Source organism: Phallusia mammillata, chromosome 4 (genome assembly GCF_965637545.1).
Source record: "Phallusia mammillata chromosome 4, kaPhaMamm4.hap1.1, whole genome shotgun sequence".
In the NCBI taxonomy this organism is placed as follows: Eukaryota; Metazoa; Chordata; class Ascidiacea; order Phlebobranchia; family Ascidiidae; genus Phallusia; species Phallusia mammillata.
In genome coordinates this window covers 7,372,647-7,392,424 of record NC_137255.1, presented here as the reverse complement: position 1 = coordinate 7,392,424, position 19,778 = coordinate 7,372,647, and the positions used below count along the sequence as shown (strand labels likewise).

At 35.5% G+C, this 19,778-nt stretch overlaps 2 protein-coding genes and 1 long non-coding RNA gene across 3 annotated transcripts; 2 read left to right on the top strand and 1 right to left on the bottom strand.

Annotated features, from left to right (window-relative positions):
- The first annotated feature begins 1,162 nt into the window (after positions 1-1,162).
- LOC145223962 (uncharacterized) lies at positions 1,163-2,816 on the top strand. The gene has a single exon (XM_080090376.1). It carries the CDS (start codon positions 1,455-1,457, stop codon positions 2,232-2,234), a length of 780 nt encoding a protein of 259 aa, XP_079946502.1. The 5' UTR covers positions 1,163-1,454; the 3' UTR covers positions 2,235-2,816.
- A 769-nt stretch (positions 2,817-3,585) lies between these two features.
- LOC145224180 (retinoschisin-like) lies at positions 3,586-6,538 on the top strand. The gene is made up of 6 exons (XM_080090625.1): positions 3,586-3,678; positions 4,021-4,070; positions 4,147-4,191; positions 4,618-4,761; positions 5,152-5,321; positions 5,672-6,538. Exons 1-6 carry the CDS (start codon positions 3,620-3,622, stop codon positions 5,807-5,809), a joined length of 606 nt encoding a protein of 201 aa, XP_079946751.1. The 5' UTR covers positions 3,586-3,619; the 3' UTR covers positions 5,810-6,538.
- Positions 6,539-14,254: 7,716 nt separating this feature from the next.
- LOC145224708 (uncharacterized) lies at positions 14,255-14,881 on the bottom strand. Its single transcript, XR_013859720.1, has 2 exons — positions 14,720-14,881; positions 14,255-14,524 (listed from the first exon to the last, which is right to left on the bottom strand). It is a non-coding gene; the product is annotated as an uncharacterized LOC145224708 (long non-coding RNA).
- Positions 14,882-19,778: the final 4,897 nt, after the last annotated feature.

Sequence of the window (19,778 nt, the reverse complement as noted above, 5' to 3'; positions counted from 1 at the left end):
GGCTGGGTACATCTGTTGCAACCAATTCATAGCCAGCCATCTCTCGTTTCATTATCGCATTGTAATCCTAAACGAGACCAAAACAATTTTGCCATCTTTGTCAGAACGGCAAATAACCACTGATCTATTGCGGACAGCAGACTTTAAAGCTTGTCCTCAGCTCAAGGGTTAACACGGAATATAAATCTCACAACAACTTGGCACCGCCCCTCAGGAAAAGTTTGCAAGCTTTAAAGTCTGCTGTCCGCAATAGATCAGTGGTTATTTGCCGTTCTGACAAAGATGGCAAAATTGTTTTGGTCTCGTTTAAGGATTACGATGCGATAATGAAACGAGAGATGGCTGACTATGAATTGGTTGCAACAGATGTACCCAGCCTGGAGGTCATGGTCAAGACCATAAAGACTGCTCTTGAACAATACGCAATCAAATTGTTCAAGTTGTCTGTCATATCTAAAGATCTACTTTTCACCACAGTTGGGATAAAACAGTCTGGCAACCAGTATCACAAGGTTCCAGGCCCAACTGCGAAGCAGTTTGCCAATAACAGCTCATCGTATGTTTACCCGCTGTTTAAAACCCACAAACTTACAACAGATGTGCTCACAAAGGTAACAGCTTTAGAGATTCCGGTAAGACTGCTCCAAGCGGTGGGCAGTACTTACCTCTCTCGCTGCACGTCGCTACTTGAACATTTGCTTAAGCCTATAAGTCTGGAATATTGCAGAAGTAACATCAATGAATACTGCTCAGATACCCAACATTATCTTAAGTGTTTAATCAATTGGCAGTCACGTATTGATCAGTCACGGGGAGACGGACTGGAACTCTTTATCGTGGCTGCTGATGTTGTGGGCCTCTATCCAAACATACCAAGGGATTTAATCCGCAAATCTCTCTCTTGTGCCCTCAAACGTCACTCCGGGTTTTCTTCCATGGCCCGTAAATGTCTGGCGGATATGGTGTTGTTCACTATCAATAATGCCATAATAAGGTATGGGGAAAATGCATACAAACAGCGTAAAGGTATTGCCACCGGCGAAAATCATTCAGTGTCGCTTGCGAACATGGCTCTGCACTATGTTGTCGAAACAGCCACTGCAACTTTAAAGAAAGCGGAGATTTTTATGCGGTATATAGATGACATCTTATGGATTTCATTTGGCCAAAGTATCACAACTGCCATCAAAAAAGCGCTATACGAGGCATTCCTTAAAGTTGGTCTTCAACTTACCTTTAGGGAATTTTCTAACAGGGATGTGACTGGTCGCGTGGAATTTTTGGATGTAGCCCACTGCTATTCGAGTTCGGACAAACTGCATTTTATAACGCAAGACCATATCAAAGAAACATCCAAGAACCGCTGTTTTTTGCATGGGACGTCGCATCATCCTCGCTACATCTTTCGTGGGATTGTGTTGGGTGAAGCATGTAGGCTAAGAAGATTAAATCAAATGCAGGACGACTACATGTTAAGCCTAGTAAGACTTCGTGAGAAGTGCCACCGTTCCGGTTTTCCTGTATTAATTACGGAGCAATGTTTGCAAGTAGCAAGAGAATGGGTACAGCGTTTCGCGCCGCCTAAAGAAAAAACAGACCAACATAGAATAGCTTGGGCTACATCGTTTCCACGGCTTCTCACGTTAACCACGAAAGAAAAGAATCTACAACCGCTCGCTAAAATCGTTTACAAAAATGCTTTAACCATCGGGAATGTTCTTACCAACTACAAAGGCTTGGCACATGGACGTATGAAACAAGTTGCCGACGGCCAATCGGGTCCTTGCAAAAAGTGCGCATTGTGTGGAAACCATGGCGTACATAAGGCGATGGTGTATGAGCAGTGTATTTTTGCCACTCGCAGCAAAGATATCAGATTAAAACAGGTGCTTGACTGCAAAAACTATGGTGTGTATGCGGCCACTTGCCGCATATGTAAAGAACAATACATCGGCCAAACCAAAAACCGGTTTAGCACCCGATGGAACCACCATAGATCGGTATGGAAAGAACACGATATTAAAGAAGGTAACGATAATGCAGCGCTGTTGCGCCATTACGCAGTTAAACACCCTGAACTCTTCGCCACCTATCCTGATATTGCCGAGTGTTTTTGTGTCACGTTTTTACAGCAGCCGCCTTTTAAAGACTTGGACGCTTGTGAAGCAAAGTGGCTCAAAATTACCCAAGCTACTATTAATATTCAAAAAATGGTTTTGCCCAGGGTGCGATAACTCCATTCATTATTTTATATCATTTTATTCTTTTACTGGTTTTTATCGATTTTATTTTGTATTTCATTTGGACTGGGTTGTTTGTTTGTGTTCACTCTAGAGTTTTTTCGTTGCCCGTGGACTAGACGGTTATCTCGTCTCTCCGCTTTTCCTTCTTTTTTATCTGGGTGTGCACTGTTCCCTTATCGCTTGTTGCAGTGTGTACTTTTTGTGTAGCTTAGACGCAGTTCTGTCGCAGATCTTGCATAGTCAGCAAGGGCTTGTAGCAGGTTGCCGTATCTCTTTGCTGTGTTTAATATGGTTTTAGTTCATTGCTTGGTTTGTTTTACTTTTACACTCGTTGTTTCACAGAACGACTGAAGATGCCCTTTATATATCGTTAAACAACTTTGTTGACTGATTTTGATTAGGAAGCACTGTTGCTTCGTCAATTATTCTTACAGATAATTTTATATATAATCAGTGATCGTCGACAAAAAGATGCCTACTACTTGCGGGATAGATCCTGTACCAAACACTAAATGTCATCTGCATGAGACAGAGAAAAAAAATTATACATGGAGTTTTTGACAGGTGCAAAGAAATGGCAGCGGTGGGATTCGAACCCACGCCATCGAAATGAACTGGCCTTAAACCAGCTCCTTAGACCACTCGGCCACACTACCACATGATAAAAGTGTTTTGCTAAGTTAATGTGATCTGATGCAACAGAGATGGCAAATAACGGTGTGGTAGAGGGTTTTTAGCCAATCTTTAGACAAATTTGACCCCGATTCATTAGTAAACACATACCATATGTTCATGGGCGTCTGCAGCGGGGGGCAAGAGGGGGCGCGTGCTGTTCCTTATCGTTCATATTTGCATAGTATATTCACGTTACACAATTTTATTAACATTATATTATCGTTCAATAAAATGTCCTTCAAGCTGAAATCAAGCTTTCAAAGAGCACTAAATTCACATTGTCCTCACAAATGGTTCTTTGGGAAAAAAATTGCTTAGCTTTGTGAGAATGAATAGCTATTTTTAACATGGACAAACTGCTGTGTTGTTAGTGTGGGTTTTAATGTGACTCATTGTGCCCTGCTAAATGCAGTTCATCTGACGAATGCATGTTATCATTACTTTTTTTGTATAAAAAGCAATAGTTAAAGGACCTCAGATGACTAAACAATTAGCATTCAATTTGTTGCAGTATTCGTACAAAATGCGGTTGCAGTTTATTATGATTTCTCCTGATTTGAAAGTAGGTTAGTTTATAGAAAAAAGAGTACTTCTCTAGGCTAGTTACCAGTCATGTAGATTGGTATTGTATAATACAAACAAAGTTTTTTTTGTATGATGCAGCTTGGCGTTTTGATAAAATAGTTTGTAGCACAGACGAAATGTACATTTTCAAGACCTTGCTGTTTGTCTTTCCGGTTCTTACCTTATCAGCAGGCATGTATAAATCTATTTTTGCAAACTTGTAGCAACTTGATAACAACTGCTACTGTATTTTCAGCTGTAAAAATAGATTCATTTAACACATTTTTTCGAAAAGATTATTTATTTGCGCGAAAATTTGCTTTTTATATTCACTATTGTTTTCTAAAAGTAAAATCACATGCACTTACGTAACGCTATTTTAAAGCTTGTTCAGTAAATGGTTATCTAAAGTTCAAATGCATTTGATTACTTATTTTTCATCAAAATAACCTCCTAAATTCCAAACATCACTGCTGGGAATATAGAGTTTCTGGCTTAAAACCTAATAAAATCATGTTACATTTTTGGTTTTAGGCAGTGAAAGTTGCCCAATCGTTCAATCTTGCAAACGTCTTGAAACGATGAAAGGTAATTTGAACAATGTAGCTGATATAAATTAATAAAAAAAAACTTCTAGAAGTTCTAAAATTTGCTTGAATTTTAGAACAGCTGAAAAAGTTTTCGGAAGTGAATCTTGCAGCTAATAGAGGTAAGTTTTTCGGCCATTGTGTATTCCATGAAAATATAATTCAATTTACAATTCAATTCATTGTTTTATTTATCACGCTTTGAAATTTAAAAAAAATACATAAACGAAATAATAATGGAATTAATAAATGCACAACCGAGTCAGTGAGAGCCAAACATTGGCCATTGAGTCTCTTAACCCGTTACTGAATACTTAAGAATTAACAATCCATGAAAAGTATTTTTATGTGCAACGTACAAACTATACGACTCGTCAAATCTGTATTTTAAAATGACTCTAATACTACCAGAAACTAACAAAAACACGCTCGTGTATGAAAAACCAACAAAGCAGCAACCAATAGGCTTTATACCAGTGGCCTATTTTACCTAGGATCAATTTAAATTTGACATAAAAAGAAAACAAATTGTTTCTGTTTCCTGAAAGATTCGTTGTGCAAGTTGGGACTTCAGATGGGATTGATTCCGGATAGTGCTTTCTTTGCATCAAGTGTTTTTTCTGACATTCTTCCAACTGAACCAAAACATGCAAGACTGGATTACTTGGAAGGCGCATGGGTTCCAGAAATAAGTAACGACTAAGCCTTTTTTATTAATAAAAGCATAATGGTAAATGTCCAAAATGCGGGAGTTTTACAAAAACAGAAGTAAAAACCAGAAAGTTTACAAAAGCGATATTTCATACATTTTTATGTATATTTTTGAAAGATAAACGCAAGTAAGTTATAAACGTTAATGACTTTATAAAAAAGTATGTAAGGTAAGTTATGTCACTAATATATTTTGATGTCCATAAATGTTTCATCTGAATTTGTTTCAAGTCAAATTTTGACAAATTGGGCAAAAATATTATTCAATAAACCGAAAGCGTTAGTTTGACGCCTAATTTAGAAGTATGTTTCTGAGATGTTTTAAGTCATCTAGATTCTGGAATGAGGTCAAATTACTTTTACTTTCACAGGTCAAGTTGGAGAGTGGATTGAAGTAACCTTGGAGGAGCTGACTACCATCACCGGGATTATAACTCAGGGAAGATATACAAAAGGCCAGTGGGTAAAACGATTCAACGTTGAGTACTTAAACAAAATTGGTGGAAGTTGGATTGGCATACGTGATGCAAGTTCAAATCTTGTAAGTGATTTCTAATGTAAAAACTGTTGAGTGTTTTCAAGAAGGGAAACAATTAAATTTGTAAAAAATATGAAAACACAATTCTATAGGCTTGCGTCAATACACACTTAAAATAAAGCTACAGAGAACCTGTCACCATTTTTAAGCTCCCTTTAGCGAACCGACAAATGTGTTGGGTTTAATTAAAAAGCATCAAGACTATTCACCCAATATCAATCATACTAGCAAATTAGACCCCATAAACATTTAAATAAACAAAAACAAAACAATAAGTCAGTATAGGGTGGCTTGAAAACTGTATGTTGGATTAAAAAAGTGTTATAAATGCTTATTTGTTTTTATTTTAACAGCAATTTTTGGGAAACAACGACGAAAATACCAAAGCTCTGAACATGTTTGAAGGACCGGTTGAGGCCATCGCAATACGCGTAGTAGCTCTTACGTGGAATGAAAAAATTGCTTTGCGGCACGAATACTTAACTTGTTGAAAAATATTTATAAAAGTTTCCAGAGAAGACCCTTGTACTTTTTTTTAATTGTGTACCTGTTTCCTCGCTATACTTTTTGCACATTTATACAGAAAAAGATAAAAACTCGAGGCTGGTTAAGCCAATGTAAAATAAAATCTTTTTCAAAGCAAAAAATATGTTTTAGAAATATCATTTTTGAATAGTTATACAGCGAATATGTTTGACGTTTCACATTATTTAAAGCGTTAGTGACAAACACTTGGTTTTATTTACATGACTAACAACGTTTTCGCTAAAACAGACATTTCATTTGACGCGTCACCAATGTTCCTATTTTAACACATTGGCATTTATGCTTTACGTACTTTTTGATTGTGGGCAGGTGACCGACTTTGATATTAGTAACCATGTAACTAACAATCACACGAAAAGTATATTTATTGTGCGCCTATATAAAACTGTTTTTTTTTACGAAAGAAGCAATAAAACATTCCATTGATTTCACAGGCAATGATTTCACTACCGTTTACCTTATTGGCTTGCGTTTTTATCTCATCCTCGTTTTTGTATTTTCACATGCTTTTATCAACACCTGGCTTCGATCTCTGCAGTTGCAGTCACTCATTGAGTTTTGTGCGTTTTTGTCCTATGTTTATGTTTTTATCCCGCTATACCTCTTTTTTTAAACACTGACGATGTGTACCTAAGCGAATGCATTTTACTTTTAATACAACAACGTACAGCAAATGATTTACTGTTTTGCTCTGATACTTATGCACAAAATGGAAACAGATAAACTTTTGGTCAGTAATATTATTTTTTTCATTATCTGATTTTTGGTGTTTAAAACTTACAATTACACATTCCAATTTTTTCGTTCTCAGTTAAAATGAACCGTAATCGAATAAGCAGAATCGAAACCAGCGCATGTTTGTTATAAAAACAAAAGTAAGTTGCATGGTAGATGAACAGTACATTAGGATAAAACAAGCCATGTAGCGACAGATTTAAAGTGGAGCCATTTTATTCTTTTCTGCCTATATTTTTTTGTTTTTAAATACATATCACACATGTATTTAAACGTGTTGCTTTACAGGAAAATTACACATTTATTGTTACGTGTTTCATCTGATAGATAGACTAGTCCACGATGCTCTAAATCTGTCGCGAAACCCTAGACAACAAGTATTAATTTGTAACAAAAAACAGGGTTTGATTGTTTTGCCTATTATGACTAAAGTGCGCGCAATTTCCTGACACATAGGCATTTACCGACCGTTTTTCAAAATTACAAAACACGCAAAATAATTGAGTCATCATGTAGTTGCGTTTATTATGAAGTTTGTTTGCTATTACAAGAGTACTTTGTGTTACATTTTTTATCAATAAAATATTATACAGAAGAAAAGAGTACAATCTTAGCACACAAGTATGAATGTTGTCGTGCTTTTCTGTTTTGCTTTCTTTCACATTGTAATTGCAGCAGGTAAGGAAATTGTTGAGCAATTATTTTTAATTACTGTACTAATGTTTACCACCTTTTGTCAAATATATGAGCCCGTAAAACATCAAACCAGACGAAAAACATAATTTAAAGGTGATTGCAAGGGCACGAAACTCTATTTTCATTTTAGGAAATGATGTTTGTACGGCTGTCGAATCTTGCGATTATTTTGCAAATTCAGCACGTAAGTAAATTAGTTTTAAAAGAGTAAGAAGATTTTCTAACCGAAAATTTGAAACAATGATGTCTAATTTTTCCCTAAAAACATTTCTGTAAATTTATTAGGGTATAGAACAGTGGTTCCAAACCAGATCCCATGACCCCCAGGGGGCCACGAGCTGTTTTCCGGGGGGCCATGGGCGTAGATTCACAAGAAACACCCACTTAACGTCATTTTCACTTTAACTTTATTCCCGAATTTAATCGAATATTTCACATACTATTTGTTTATAGTGAGGTTTATCACGCTCCTTTACTCTGTTAGACACATGTCCTACATGGTTCCTTGAAGGAAGTCACGAGGCAGAAAACTTACTTTAAGGGGCACGAAAGGTTGAGAACCACTGGTATAGAATCATGTCAATCGAAAACTTAAAAAATCTTGAGCGAAAGTGGTGACGTAAAGGTGTATGTATTGCATCTAAATGCGATATAAAAGGTCCAACAAAACTGCACTGGGCATTTTAATATCATCATAATAAACGTCTTAAAATTTTAAACCTTAACCTACGAAACGCTTTGCAGAGTTGGTAGAGGATCTTTCCCAAGCCAACTTTGAAGCAAACAGAGGTGGAGTTCGAACAAAATCATAACTTAAAAAATTATATACAATACAATTTGAAATAATAAATAATACAAGTGTATCCAGTCATTTGATGTGCTTTGATCAGTTGTTGGTGGTGCTGTACATTTCAATCATTTGTCAATGGAAAAATATCGAAAGTAGTTTTTTGTATTTTGCATTTTTCCAAGAATCTCTGTGCAAACTCGGACTTAAAACCGGATATATACCTGATAGCGCGTTCACTTCATCGAAAGTTCTTGAAGGCGAGGTATACAAAGCCAGCAACGCACGGTTGGATCGCACGGAAGTTCTAACAGACATCCAAATTGGAGGTTGGGTTCCCGAAACTGGTAAATATATAGGGCATAACCCAAAACAGCAAAACTCAAATCTAAAGTTTGCCTGTGCTTAAATTTAAAGTCTTCCGTAACACAAAGCATAACTTTCATACTGCTACAAATCTATCAAAGAAATCATAAATCAATTTATTCAACTAGAGTTGTTAGTGGGCGCGAATCAAATACTACAAGCTCGAACTCCAGCCCGAATCAGATTTGATTATAAATAAAGTCCGAAAGGTACACTTAAAAGAAAAAATAAATGTAAAAACGGGGCAAAAAGCAAAGTCAGGCCCGAAACTAAGTCATTTTAATTAAACTGAAGCTAGAACCCAAACCAAACCTAAAAAGACAAGCCAAACTTAAACTCTTCCACCAACATTTAATCTGTTTAAATTAAACGCTACATATTGTGTAACGTGACTTCTTTCTTCCTAACTTTTTCATATAGATGTTGCGGGTGCATGGGTCGACATTGCTTTTGACAAGTTGACAACCATCACAGGTGTTATAACTCAAGGAAGAGATAAACAATCACATTGGGTTACAATATTCCAACTATGGTATAAACAAGAGGTCGAAGGAAGTCAAATTGCAATTCTTAACCAAAATGCATAAGTCCCATTACTTTTAAATAAAAAGTTGACATAAGGCAGTAAAGCAACTAACATGTTGACATACTGCAAGATCTCAAGGGAAAGTTCATGTTGTATTTAAAGACTACTGATATCACTTACATGAACGACATACATGTCGCATTAAACACACTAAACAAACTCTTTAAAAGTAGCAAAATACTCGTATTTTTGCGGTGTTAATGGTATAACGTGTTAGATTTGCTTTAGAAACACATCACTTTATTGCACTGATAGTATGGCATATAGCAGGGGTGTCAAACTCGTGGGGTTCGCGGGCCACATTGCAGTTTGGGAATTATGCCGAGGGCCGCATGTGATTTTTAATCTCGTTGTATACACTTAAACAACCTTTTCGCTACGACGACCGCATTGCAGATCCTTATTTCACCAACGGCCGCCAATTATCTACTGGTTTTTGTTTAAAAATTACAAGAAAAAGGTTTATATCATATATATACCATCTATTGACGCCCCAAAAGCCCAGATTAATTTCCAAGTTAATGTACAGATTAAGCTCCACAATGTGAAGACCAGCAGTTTTAACTCTATTATTACGTCATAATCTATATCGTGACGCTTTTCGTACTTGTTTTTTCGCATTGTTTGCACACAATACGCCTATACAAAAGTCTGTCGCATATGGCTACTAGGCTGATAATACTCTTTTCAGTAACACAAAATCTGTTTAGGGCAGTTTGAAAATCAAAAGTTTTGGCAAAGGAGTTTTAATTACATTACGCCTACCAGTACATATATTTGAATGTGGCCGTACGGCCGCGGGTTGTATACCCTTGACTGAAACTTTAAGGAACGGTTTAATTACTATCGTTTCTATTCATAACATATGAATTTGTATGTATTAATTAAATTTCGGTAAACGTCAGTTTAAAACTTTAAATAATAGTTTTTAACTTGAAAAGTAAGGAAAATTTAGTGTAATTAGATAAAAATCTGACAAAATACTAAGTTACAATTGTTGTTGACTGTTCGTGGGCCGCATTGGAGGGCTTCGGCCGCGAGTTTGACAGGCCTGGCATATAGGATGTTTCATTAACGCATTTTCCTTTTATAAATTTAATGGCTAATCTACCTTTATTCTTGTAACTAACTTTTCATGTAAATATTTAAACACGTAAGACCAAGAACCGAAAACCAATCTATATGTTATCACAGGAGTTTCAATGAAATGGGGACAATTATTCAAAAATTACCAACATGTTTAATCAACCAGTCGAAGCACTTATCATTCGTTTCCAGGTCCGTGCATGGAGCACAAAAATTGTATTGCGACTTGAATATCTAACATGCTAAATAAACTTATTATTTTTAAAAAATATATAGGATTGAAGGTTTTCAAGCTTTGTTGTAAATATTTGTTCTGCTAAATTGGTTATTTTCTATTTGCTTTGGTTATTGCTGTGAGTGACAAACAATCACAAAAATGTAAAGATGTACATGTATTTGCCTTGTTGCACTGCAAGTTTTAGTATTTGTTGTTACGTTCCTAATGTAAGTTTTTTAAATGTATGGAGAATTTGTTTCAATTACAATAGTATTCATCCCATCAATCTGTTTACGGAAACCATCATTAAAAAGATGGTTATATTATTACAAAAAAACACATAAGAACCAAATTTTAAACTTAAGTAGAAATACACTTTATTAAGAATGACCAACTCATAATAACAACTTAAGACGTTTTTTTTATAGTCATTCATGGTGAAAACAAACTAAATGTATGTTGTTTAAAGTGCCGACTGTTATACTGTTGTATTGTACAGATATTGCGTAACATAGGCAGTTTTATTCATTTCTTACATTATACACGACAAAATCTCATACTGAAGAAAGGTATTTAATGAAAAACATTTTTCGTTGCCATTTTGGGCAACAAAAATTGCCGTTTTAAATGACACATGACAAAAAGTACATTTAATAATCGTATAAAAGATCCAAAAACTTTTGGCTTCCTACATACGCTGATTTGTTAACATTTAACTGCGGCAGCACAATGCTGAACAATGGTATAGTGACGCACATGCAGCTTTTTGTTTTCACACCATGACGTTTTACTATTACATGCTTCCTTAAGAATCGTTCAAAACTCACATGATATCAAACAATTATCGAAACTAATTGATTTAGAAGAAAAAATGATAGAGTAACAAAACAGGGTAATTTAACTTATTATTTAAGTATAAGTTGATATATCTCACTTATCAAACAAAATTAATTCAGTTTACATAAAAAGCTTGTCCGGAAAGACAAAAACACAGGCTTTGTATTAATTTGCAACAATAAAAATTAAATAACCATCTTCAGTATGTTCTTTACGCATTTAGATCTGAAATTAAAACACGTTTTTTCTATTGTAAGTAAATATATCAAGTCTTTAGCTTGTTTTTCTGTTATTTTTGTATAGTAACATAACTTAAATTATGATTATGTTGAGGTATTAGCATTTCTCGTTAAGGTTTTGGAAGAGTAAGTTACATACTTTCTTGCGATTAAAATATTTGTCATCTTATTAGATTTTTCTTTTTTCCAATAAAAGTAACATTAATAATATTATTTTAATTTTCTCAAATGTAAACTTAATAAAAATGTTCTTGAAATGTTACTTTCTAACGTTTCAATTTTTTTAAAGATAAAATGGAATTAAATGACTGCTAAACTTTTTTTAAAGTCCAATCTATGTAACAAGAAGCTTGTTTCAAAAGGTGTATCTTTGTCATTTGCAACTATATTATATATATAGTGGCAAATGATAAAAATGCAATCTGGCAATAATATTTGTGTCCACAGCACCGGTTTCATCACTGTATCCATAAATCATAGAATTTCAATACTATGCAATGCAATAAATAAACTAATTATAATACAACACATGACTTATGAAACGTGACGCAAACAAAATTTCGTTTCATTTCGAAACAGGTTTAGTCATTCATTGCACGATTTCTCACTTTTTATGATTCACACGTGCCCAAAGTCAACTGTTTAAAACAATGTTCTGACAACAACTCTAATATGTAACAAGTTGAAGTTTTCTGAGACATTTAAAACAGTAGATTAGTGAACTAAATTGGAATTTGATATCAGAAAGACTATGGGATTATTCTCGTACATTTTCGCTTTTGTGGTCACCATTGCAGGTATAGTTTTAATTTAACGATTTCGTGTTTGTTTTAAGCTTTTTATTCAGGTATTTTGTTTGGTGTAAGATTTATACGGTGTAGGATTTCGTTCTTAAAATTGCCGAAGTCAAATCAATACATGGAAACAAATAAAACATTTTAAACAGCAAACAAAAGTATTTAGCGCAGGCGTTTAAAAAGTGAAAATATACTGTGGTAAATAAATGTGGTGTATCATGAATATAACCGACCAAATAAACCTAACAAGATTTATCGTGGTGTTTCGTTGTTTTTAAGTGACATGCTTCCATACATACGGTAGTGCTGCGCTAACTTAACATTTCAAAACCTAGGGCGAAAATTATGATCATCTTGTGTTATTTATGATTTTAGGTAAAGAAACTTGCCCGTTGGAGACTTTGGTGTCCTGTAAACAATTAAAAACACTCCAAGGCATGTCGAGTACAATTAGGTTCAAGTACACAAGTGAAATCGAAAGATTCTGCAAGATGTGTTTTTGCAAGAATCAATTTCGGATTTGTTTTGTTTTAATTTAATTTTTTTGTGTGTAAATGCTAAAACCAATAGAAAACTGTTTTGTTATTAGGGCGATTCGAGCGATTTGCAGAAGTTAACTTTCAAGCTAATAGAGGTATGGGACAAAACCTGCTTTACCTTAAACTAGCTTTTTATTTTTAAACAAATTTAGTGTTAATAAGCCACTTAAAAAAAACTACAATCTACAAACAGCTATTTTTTCACAAGATACATGGTGCAAACTTGGAATAAAAACAGGCCTTATCCCGGACAACGCCTTTGTAGCATCGTCCGTTCTTAACCCGTCGGACAAAAGATTCCACCAGCCTAGCTTAGCCAGATTGGACCGCCTTGGTGATAGTGGTGCAGCATGGTTGCCTTCAACACATAATAAATTTTGGCCAAAAGTGTTTGGATTTTACGCTTCAAGTAAACTTGAAAAATTTGACCACCATCACCGCTGTTATAACACAGGGAAGATTTCAGCAACCTCAATGGGTCAAAAAATTTAGGGTGGAATATCGATCTGAAATAGAAGGAAATTGGAAAGTTGCACGCAACACAAATTCAGAAAATGTAGGTTTTATTTGTTAGCCAAACTGGTAATAAACACAATTATCTAATCTTGCAGAATATGTGAAAAAAATGGACAAGCTTAATCGAAAACAAAATAGAAAACAAGCACAGAAGAGTTTGAAATTACTGTCAAAAATTTATTTTCAGGATTTTTGGGAAAACACTGATTCCAACACAAAAGTGTTGAACTTGTTCGAAAGCCCTGTTGAAGCCATTCAAATACGTTTAGTGGCTTTGGACTGGAACAACTATATAGCCTTGCGACACGAATACTTGACATGCTGACAGTGTCTTTTTTCGCCCAAATTAAAAACTATTAAAAAAATCTGTGCCAAATAGGCAAATCTATTCAAAGGACAGTATTTGTGTAAAAGTAAAATTAATCAAAAAATATTTTATCCAACTTTTTACTTTACATATTCTGCAATCGTGGAAAAAAAGATCCAGATACAATACAGCATTTTATTTGTTACACAGCATGTTACCAAAAACTTGTTCGGTTATAACGCGAAAAGAGGTTCAAAAATGTGTCATGGTGTTGTGTATATAAATTAATCACTAATTTGTGTTGCAATAGTAAACAATTAAGCGAGTCAAACACAAAATGCAATACAAATGTACATGGCGATAGATGTCGCTGTGAGGTAAAGTGAAGACAGGGATCTTGATTGCAGAGCCGATCCGCTCCCTGTGATAAAACAAAGTATAAAATACCTCCGGCATAAAAGCTGCAATAAATTTTGACGGTAGGATTAAATTTTGAAGTTTGTAAAAGTTAAACAAATTACTTTAAGCTCCAAAACCTCTAAAACTCCATACTTACATTCTATTTGAATAAGGTATTTGAATAAGGTTAATTAAGGCTGTTAATAAAAATAAAAAAATAAATTGACTGATAAAAATGACATTAAAAGAACTGCAACAAGAACTACAAGAAATACACACAAAATTGGATATATTGTTTAATGTGCAATCAAATCTCGAAGAAATAAAACAAGCATTGTATGAATCAAACAAAGAAACATCAGAACTACGAGAGGAACTAAAAGAAACTAGAAAATAATTGGACTTCAACAAAGAAAAAAATGGAAAACTACAACAGCAACTCAACAAAACAATTTATAAGCTTGATAGACTTGAACAATATGGCCGAAGAGAAAACATCCGCATATATGGCCTTGAAGAGAACAACAGCAGTGACGATGATGGTGAGAGACATCTGCAAGATGTTGCAAAACAATTATCAATTACGCTTTCACCATTAGATGTGCAAAGAGCCCATCGGATTGGGAAAAAAGAGACTCTCACACAAGACCTGTCATCGTCAGGTTTGTCTCATTCAAAAAAAGACAAGAATTTATGATTAAAAAAGGCAACTCCGAAACAAGAGAATTTACATAAATGAAGATCTCACCCCCACTCGATATAAACTGATGCATTACATAAAGCAATTTCCACAAGTCGAAGCTTCAGGGACATCGTATGGAAGAATAAGTGTCAAAATTAAGGGAAGATGGCTTCAAATCGAATCTCCCGAAGACTTGCTTCATACAGAACTGGACATTGATTGGGACACTGTTGAAAAAATTTATAACAGTTAAGTTTTTTTGTAAAAAAATTGTGTTTATATCTCTTTTAAAATTAAGCAATGGATTCCAACAACCAACAGTTAAACATAAGCAATCAAGAAACAACAGGTATAAGAAACAAGGCATTCCAAAATATAGCCCTGTGTCAAACCCAAACAACCCAGGAACTCAACCAATTAACCTCAAAACATAGACAACTAACAATTCTGCATTGCAATATACGAAGCCTGGCAAAAAATAAACATAAGCTTGAAGAACTATTGGCGGAAATGGCATTTCCCCCATCTTTAATCTTAACATCAGAAACCAAAATAAATACAGAACAGGTACCTTATGACACCGATATAAGTGGATACTCATTTTACCACACAGATTCCCCCACAAAGGCAGGAGGTGTTGCAATCTATGTTCAGAAACAATTGTCAGTTAATTTACGAAACGACCTGCATATCAACACCCTACATCAATGTGAATACATGTGGATAGACGTAAAGCACCTTGGAAAAACTATAGTTATAGGAGTTATTTATCGTCATCCATGTCCAGACTTTAAGGACTTTGAAATAGGAATTGCTCAATGTCTAGATAAAATTCAAAAGAAAAATAACACATATTATGTCGGGGGAGACATAAATATAAACCTAAAAAACATCAATAACTCACAAAAAATTAAAAATTATGTAAACATACTACATGCCACAGGCTGCAATATCCCCATTACCCAAGCAACAAGATACAGCTTACACAGTCAACCATCAATTTTAGATCACTTTTACACAAACTCAACATATAAGATATCACCAGCAATCATTAAATATAACATTTCAGACCATCTTCCAATTCTTTTAAAAATAGACCACCCAACATACGTTAAAGCAAATCAAAATCCACTGCTCACAAGAACACTCCAACATTTTCACACTGAGGAATTTTTAGCTGACCTTGATCAAAGGTTATACTTCGAATTACAAAATACCACAAGTACAACCACACAAGACCTAGAAAATAATTTTGACGTGTTTATTAAATTATTTGCATCCACCTTACAACAACATGCACCATTACGTCCCCTTTCCAGACGAGAAACCAAATTACACCAAAAGCCATGGATAACAAAAGGTATTCTTAAATCAATTAAAACTAAAATCAAACTTTTTCGAAAATGCTACAATAGAAACAATTACAACAAATTCCACAAATACAAAACATACAGTAACAAATTAACACACATTAAAGAGCTTGCAAAACAACAGTACTTCTATAATAAATTTCAAAAAAGTAAAACTTCAAAACAAACATGGAATACAATTAAAGAAATCCTTAATAATAAGACTGATCAAACAACCATCAACAATGTTACAAGAAATGGAAAAACGTATCTAGATAATTATGACATAGCTACACAAATGAATCAACATTTTGTAACTGTAGGAAAAACTCTAGCTGAAAAAATTCAAACATCACCCAAAAAAGTCGACACATTTTTGAATCACCCCTGTACCAACTCCTTTTTTCTAGCACCCATAACTGAATTAGATGTGAAACACCAGATACAATTACTAGATTGTAAAAAAGCACAGGGCCCTCACCACATTCCCATTAAGTTTATTAAATTAGCAACTGAAGTGATAACACCATATTTAACATACCTATTTAATGAATGTATAAATATATTTCATATTCCTAAGTGTTTAAAACTAAGCCATATTACACCAATACCTAAGATAAAAAATCCAACAATGTGTTCACACTACTGACCAATTTCCATGACCCCAATTTTTTGTAAAATATTCGAAAAGATCCTTACAGTGCAACTGCTAAGATTTTTCAAAAAACATAACACTATATCTGGACACCAATTTGGATTTCGACAAAAACATTCTTCTGAGCTTCTTACAGCCGACTTACATGAAAACATTTTGAACAGTTTGGACCATCATGAACACCAGTGCACTATTTTCATGGATTTATCAAAAGCCTTCGATACCATAGATCACCAAATCCTAAAACAAAAATTGCATCATTATGGCATTAGAGGGGGACCATTAGACCTAATTGATAGCTTCATTTCTGACAGACAACAATACACTAAAATCAACAACATCCTATCAACAGCAGCAACACCAACGCATGGCTTACCTCAGGGCAGTATCTTGTCACCATTATTGTTCCAACTTTATGTTAATGATCTCCCCCAATGCACCAAACTAAAGAGTCGAATGTTTGCAGATGACACCATATTTTTTGATTCGGACAAAAAAAATTCTAAATTTACAAACAAAAATACAAACTGGGATAACACAGGCAGACATATGGATGAGATGTAATAAACTGTCACTTAATTATTTAAAAACAAATTACATGTTATTTCATTATACCCGACCACCAGACTCTCAAATATTCTCAATTAAAATTGGCAACCATACTATCTCCCAAACCAAATCAGTAAAATATTTGGGACTATCGATTGATGATAAACTTAGTTGGAAAACCCACATATCACTGACATCATCAAAAATATCCAGATCAGTTGGAATTTTAGCAAAAATTAAAAAATATGTCAACCAACCCACCCTTCTCATATTGTATTATACACTCATCCACTGCCACCTCCAATATTGTGTAATAAATTGGGGCCGTGCATATCCCACAGAACTGAACCATATCCAAGTCCTTCAGAACAAGGCCATAAGAATAATTTCAAATACCTCCATCGCAACACACATAAAACCTGTTTATCATAAGCTTGGTATTCTGCAAATTCATGGCCTGGTTCAGTTAGAAATGATTAAATTTCTGTACAAATTCGAAAGAAACCTTCTGCCTTTAGTGTTTGAATCATATTTCACCCCCATCTCCAACATCCACAGCCACAATACGCGACTTTGTCATGACAAAAACTATTTCCATCCCCGCATATACACAAATTCTGGTAAAAAACGCCTTCAGTTTTTTGCAGTAAAACTCTGGAGTACAATTCCAAATTCTGCCAAGAAATATTCGTACAACAAATTCACATCATTCATCACAACCCGTCTGCTTAATGAGATGCTTTAATCTCAATTCAAAACAAATGACAATCAACATTCCACAAATACTTCGGTGCCATGGCAACGCTCTTCGCGCACGTGTTGCAGATGAAAAAATCCATTGCTTTACAATATTAATTCGCAAACAAAGTTGTCAGTATTTGTGCACTGCTTTTTTCATTTGTTTTGTTGCTATTTATTTTTTCGCTCGTCGTATTACAGTTCCGTTCACTTTCTTTATTCATTATTCACCGATTGTGTGCTTACGTACTATGTTCGTTCATTCTCTCGGAAAATTGTTTACTGACTTTCTGCTTGTCATTATTCGATTAACTGTTTATCCATTTACTGCCTCATTTTTATTAACCTAAACGTTTGTTTGTTTCGTGTTTATGTACTTGTTTTTGTCGCTGTTTACTTATTCGCTCGTTGTATTACACTTCCGTTCACTTACTTGATTCATTATCCACCAATTGTGCGCTCACATACTGTGATTGTTTATTCTCTCGGTAAATTGTTTCCTGACTTCTGTATATCATTATTTGATTAACTGTTTATTCATTTACTGCCTAATTTTTCTCTCTCTTGTTTATGTACTTATATCCTTTTTTTTCGCCTAATACTACTGCTTTGAAGGGGTGGCTGACACGTTGACCGTACGGTCTTTCGCTACCCTGCACTTTGCGTTTTTCATAAATATTTTGTTGTAAATTTTTCCTCATTTACGTGCAAATACCTACCTACCTACCTACCTACCTACCTACCTACCTACCTACCTACCTACCTACCTACCTACCTACCTACCTACCTACCTACCTACCTACCTACCTACCTACCTACCTACCTACCTACCTACCTACCTACCTACCTACCTACCTACCTACCTACCTACCTACCTACCTACCTACCTACCTACCTACCTACCTACCTACCTACCTACCTACCTACCTACCTACCTACCTACCTACCTACCTACCTACCTACCTACCTACCTACCTACCTACCTACCTACCTACCTACCTACCTACCTACCTACCTACCTACCTACCTACCTACCTACCTACCTACCTACCTACCTACCTACCTACCTACCTACCTACCTACCTACCTACCTACCTACCTACCTACCTACCTACCTACCTACCTACCTACCTACCTACCTACCTACCTACCTACCTACCTACCTACCTACCTACCTACCTACCTACCTACCTACCTACCTACCTACCTACCTACCTACCTACCTACCTACCTACCTACCTACCTACCTACCTACCTACCTACCTACCTACCTACCTACCTACCTACCTACCTACCTACCTACCTACCTACCTACCTACCTACCTACCTACCTACCTACCTACCTACCTACCTACCTACCTACCTACCTACCTACCTACCTACCTACCTACCTACCTACCTACCTACCTACCTACCTACCTACCTACCTACCTACCTACCTACCTACCTACCTACCTACCTACCTACCTACCTACCTACCTACCTACCTACCTACCTACCTACCTACCTACCTACCTACCTACCTACCTACCTACCTACCTACCTACCTACCTACCTACCTACCTACCTACCTACCTACCTACCTACCTACCTACCTACCTACCTACCTACCTACCTACCTACCTACCTACCTACCTACCTACCTACCTACCTACCTACCTACCTACCTACCTACCTACCTACCTACCTACCTACCTACCTACCTACCTACCTACCTACCTACCTACCTACCTACCTACCTACCTACCTACCTACCCACCTACCTACCTACCTACCCACCTACCCACCTACCCACCCACCTACCCACCTACCCACCCACCTACCCACCTACCTA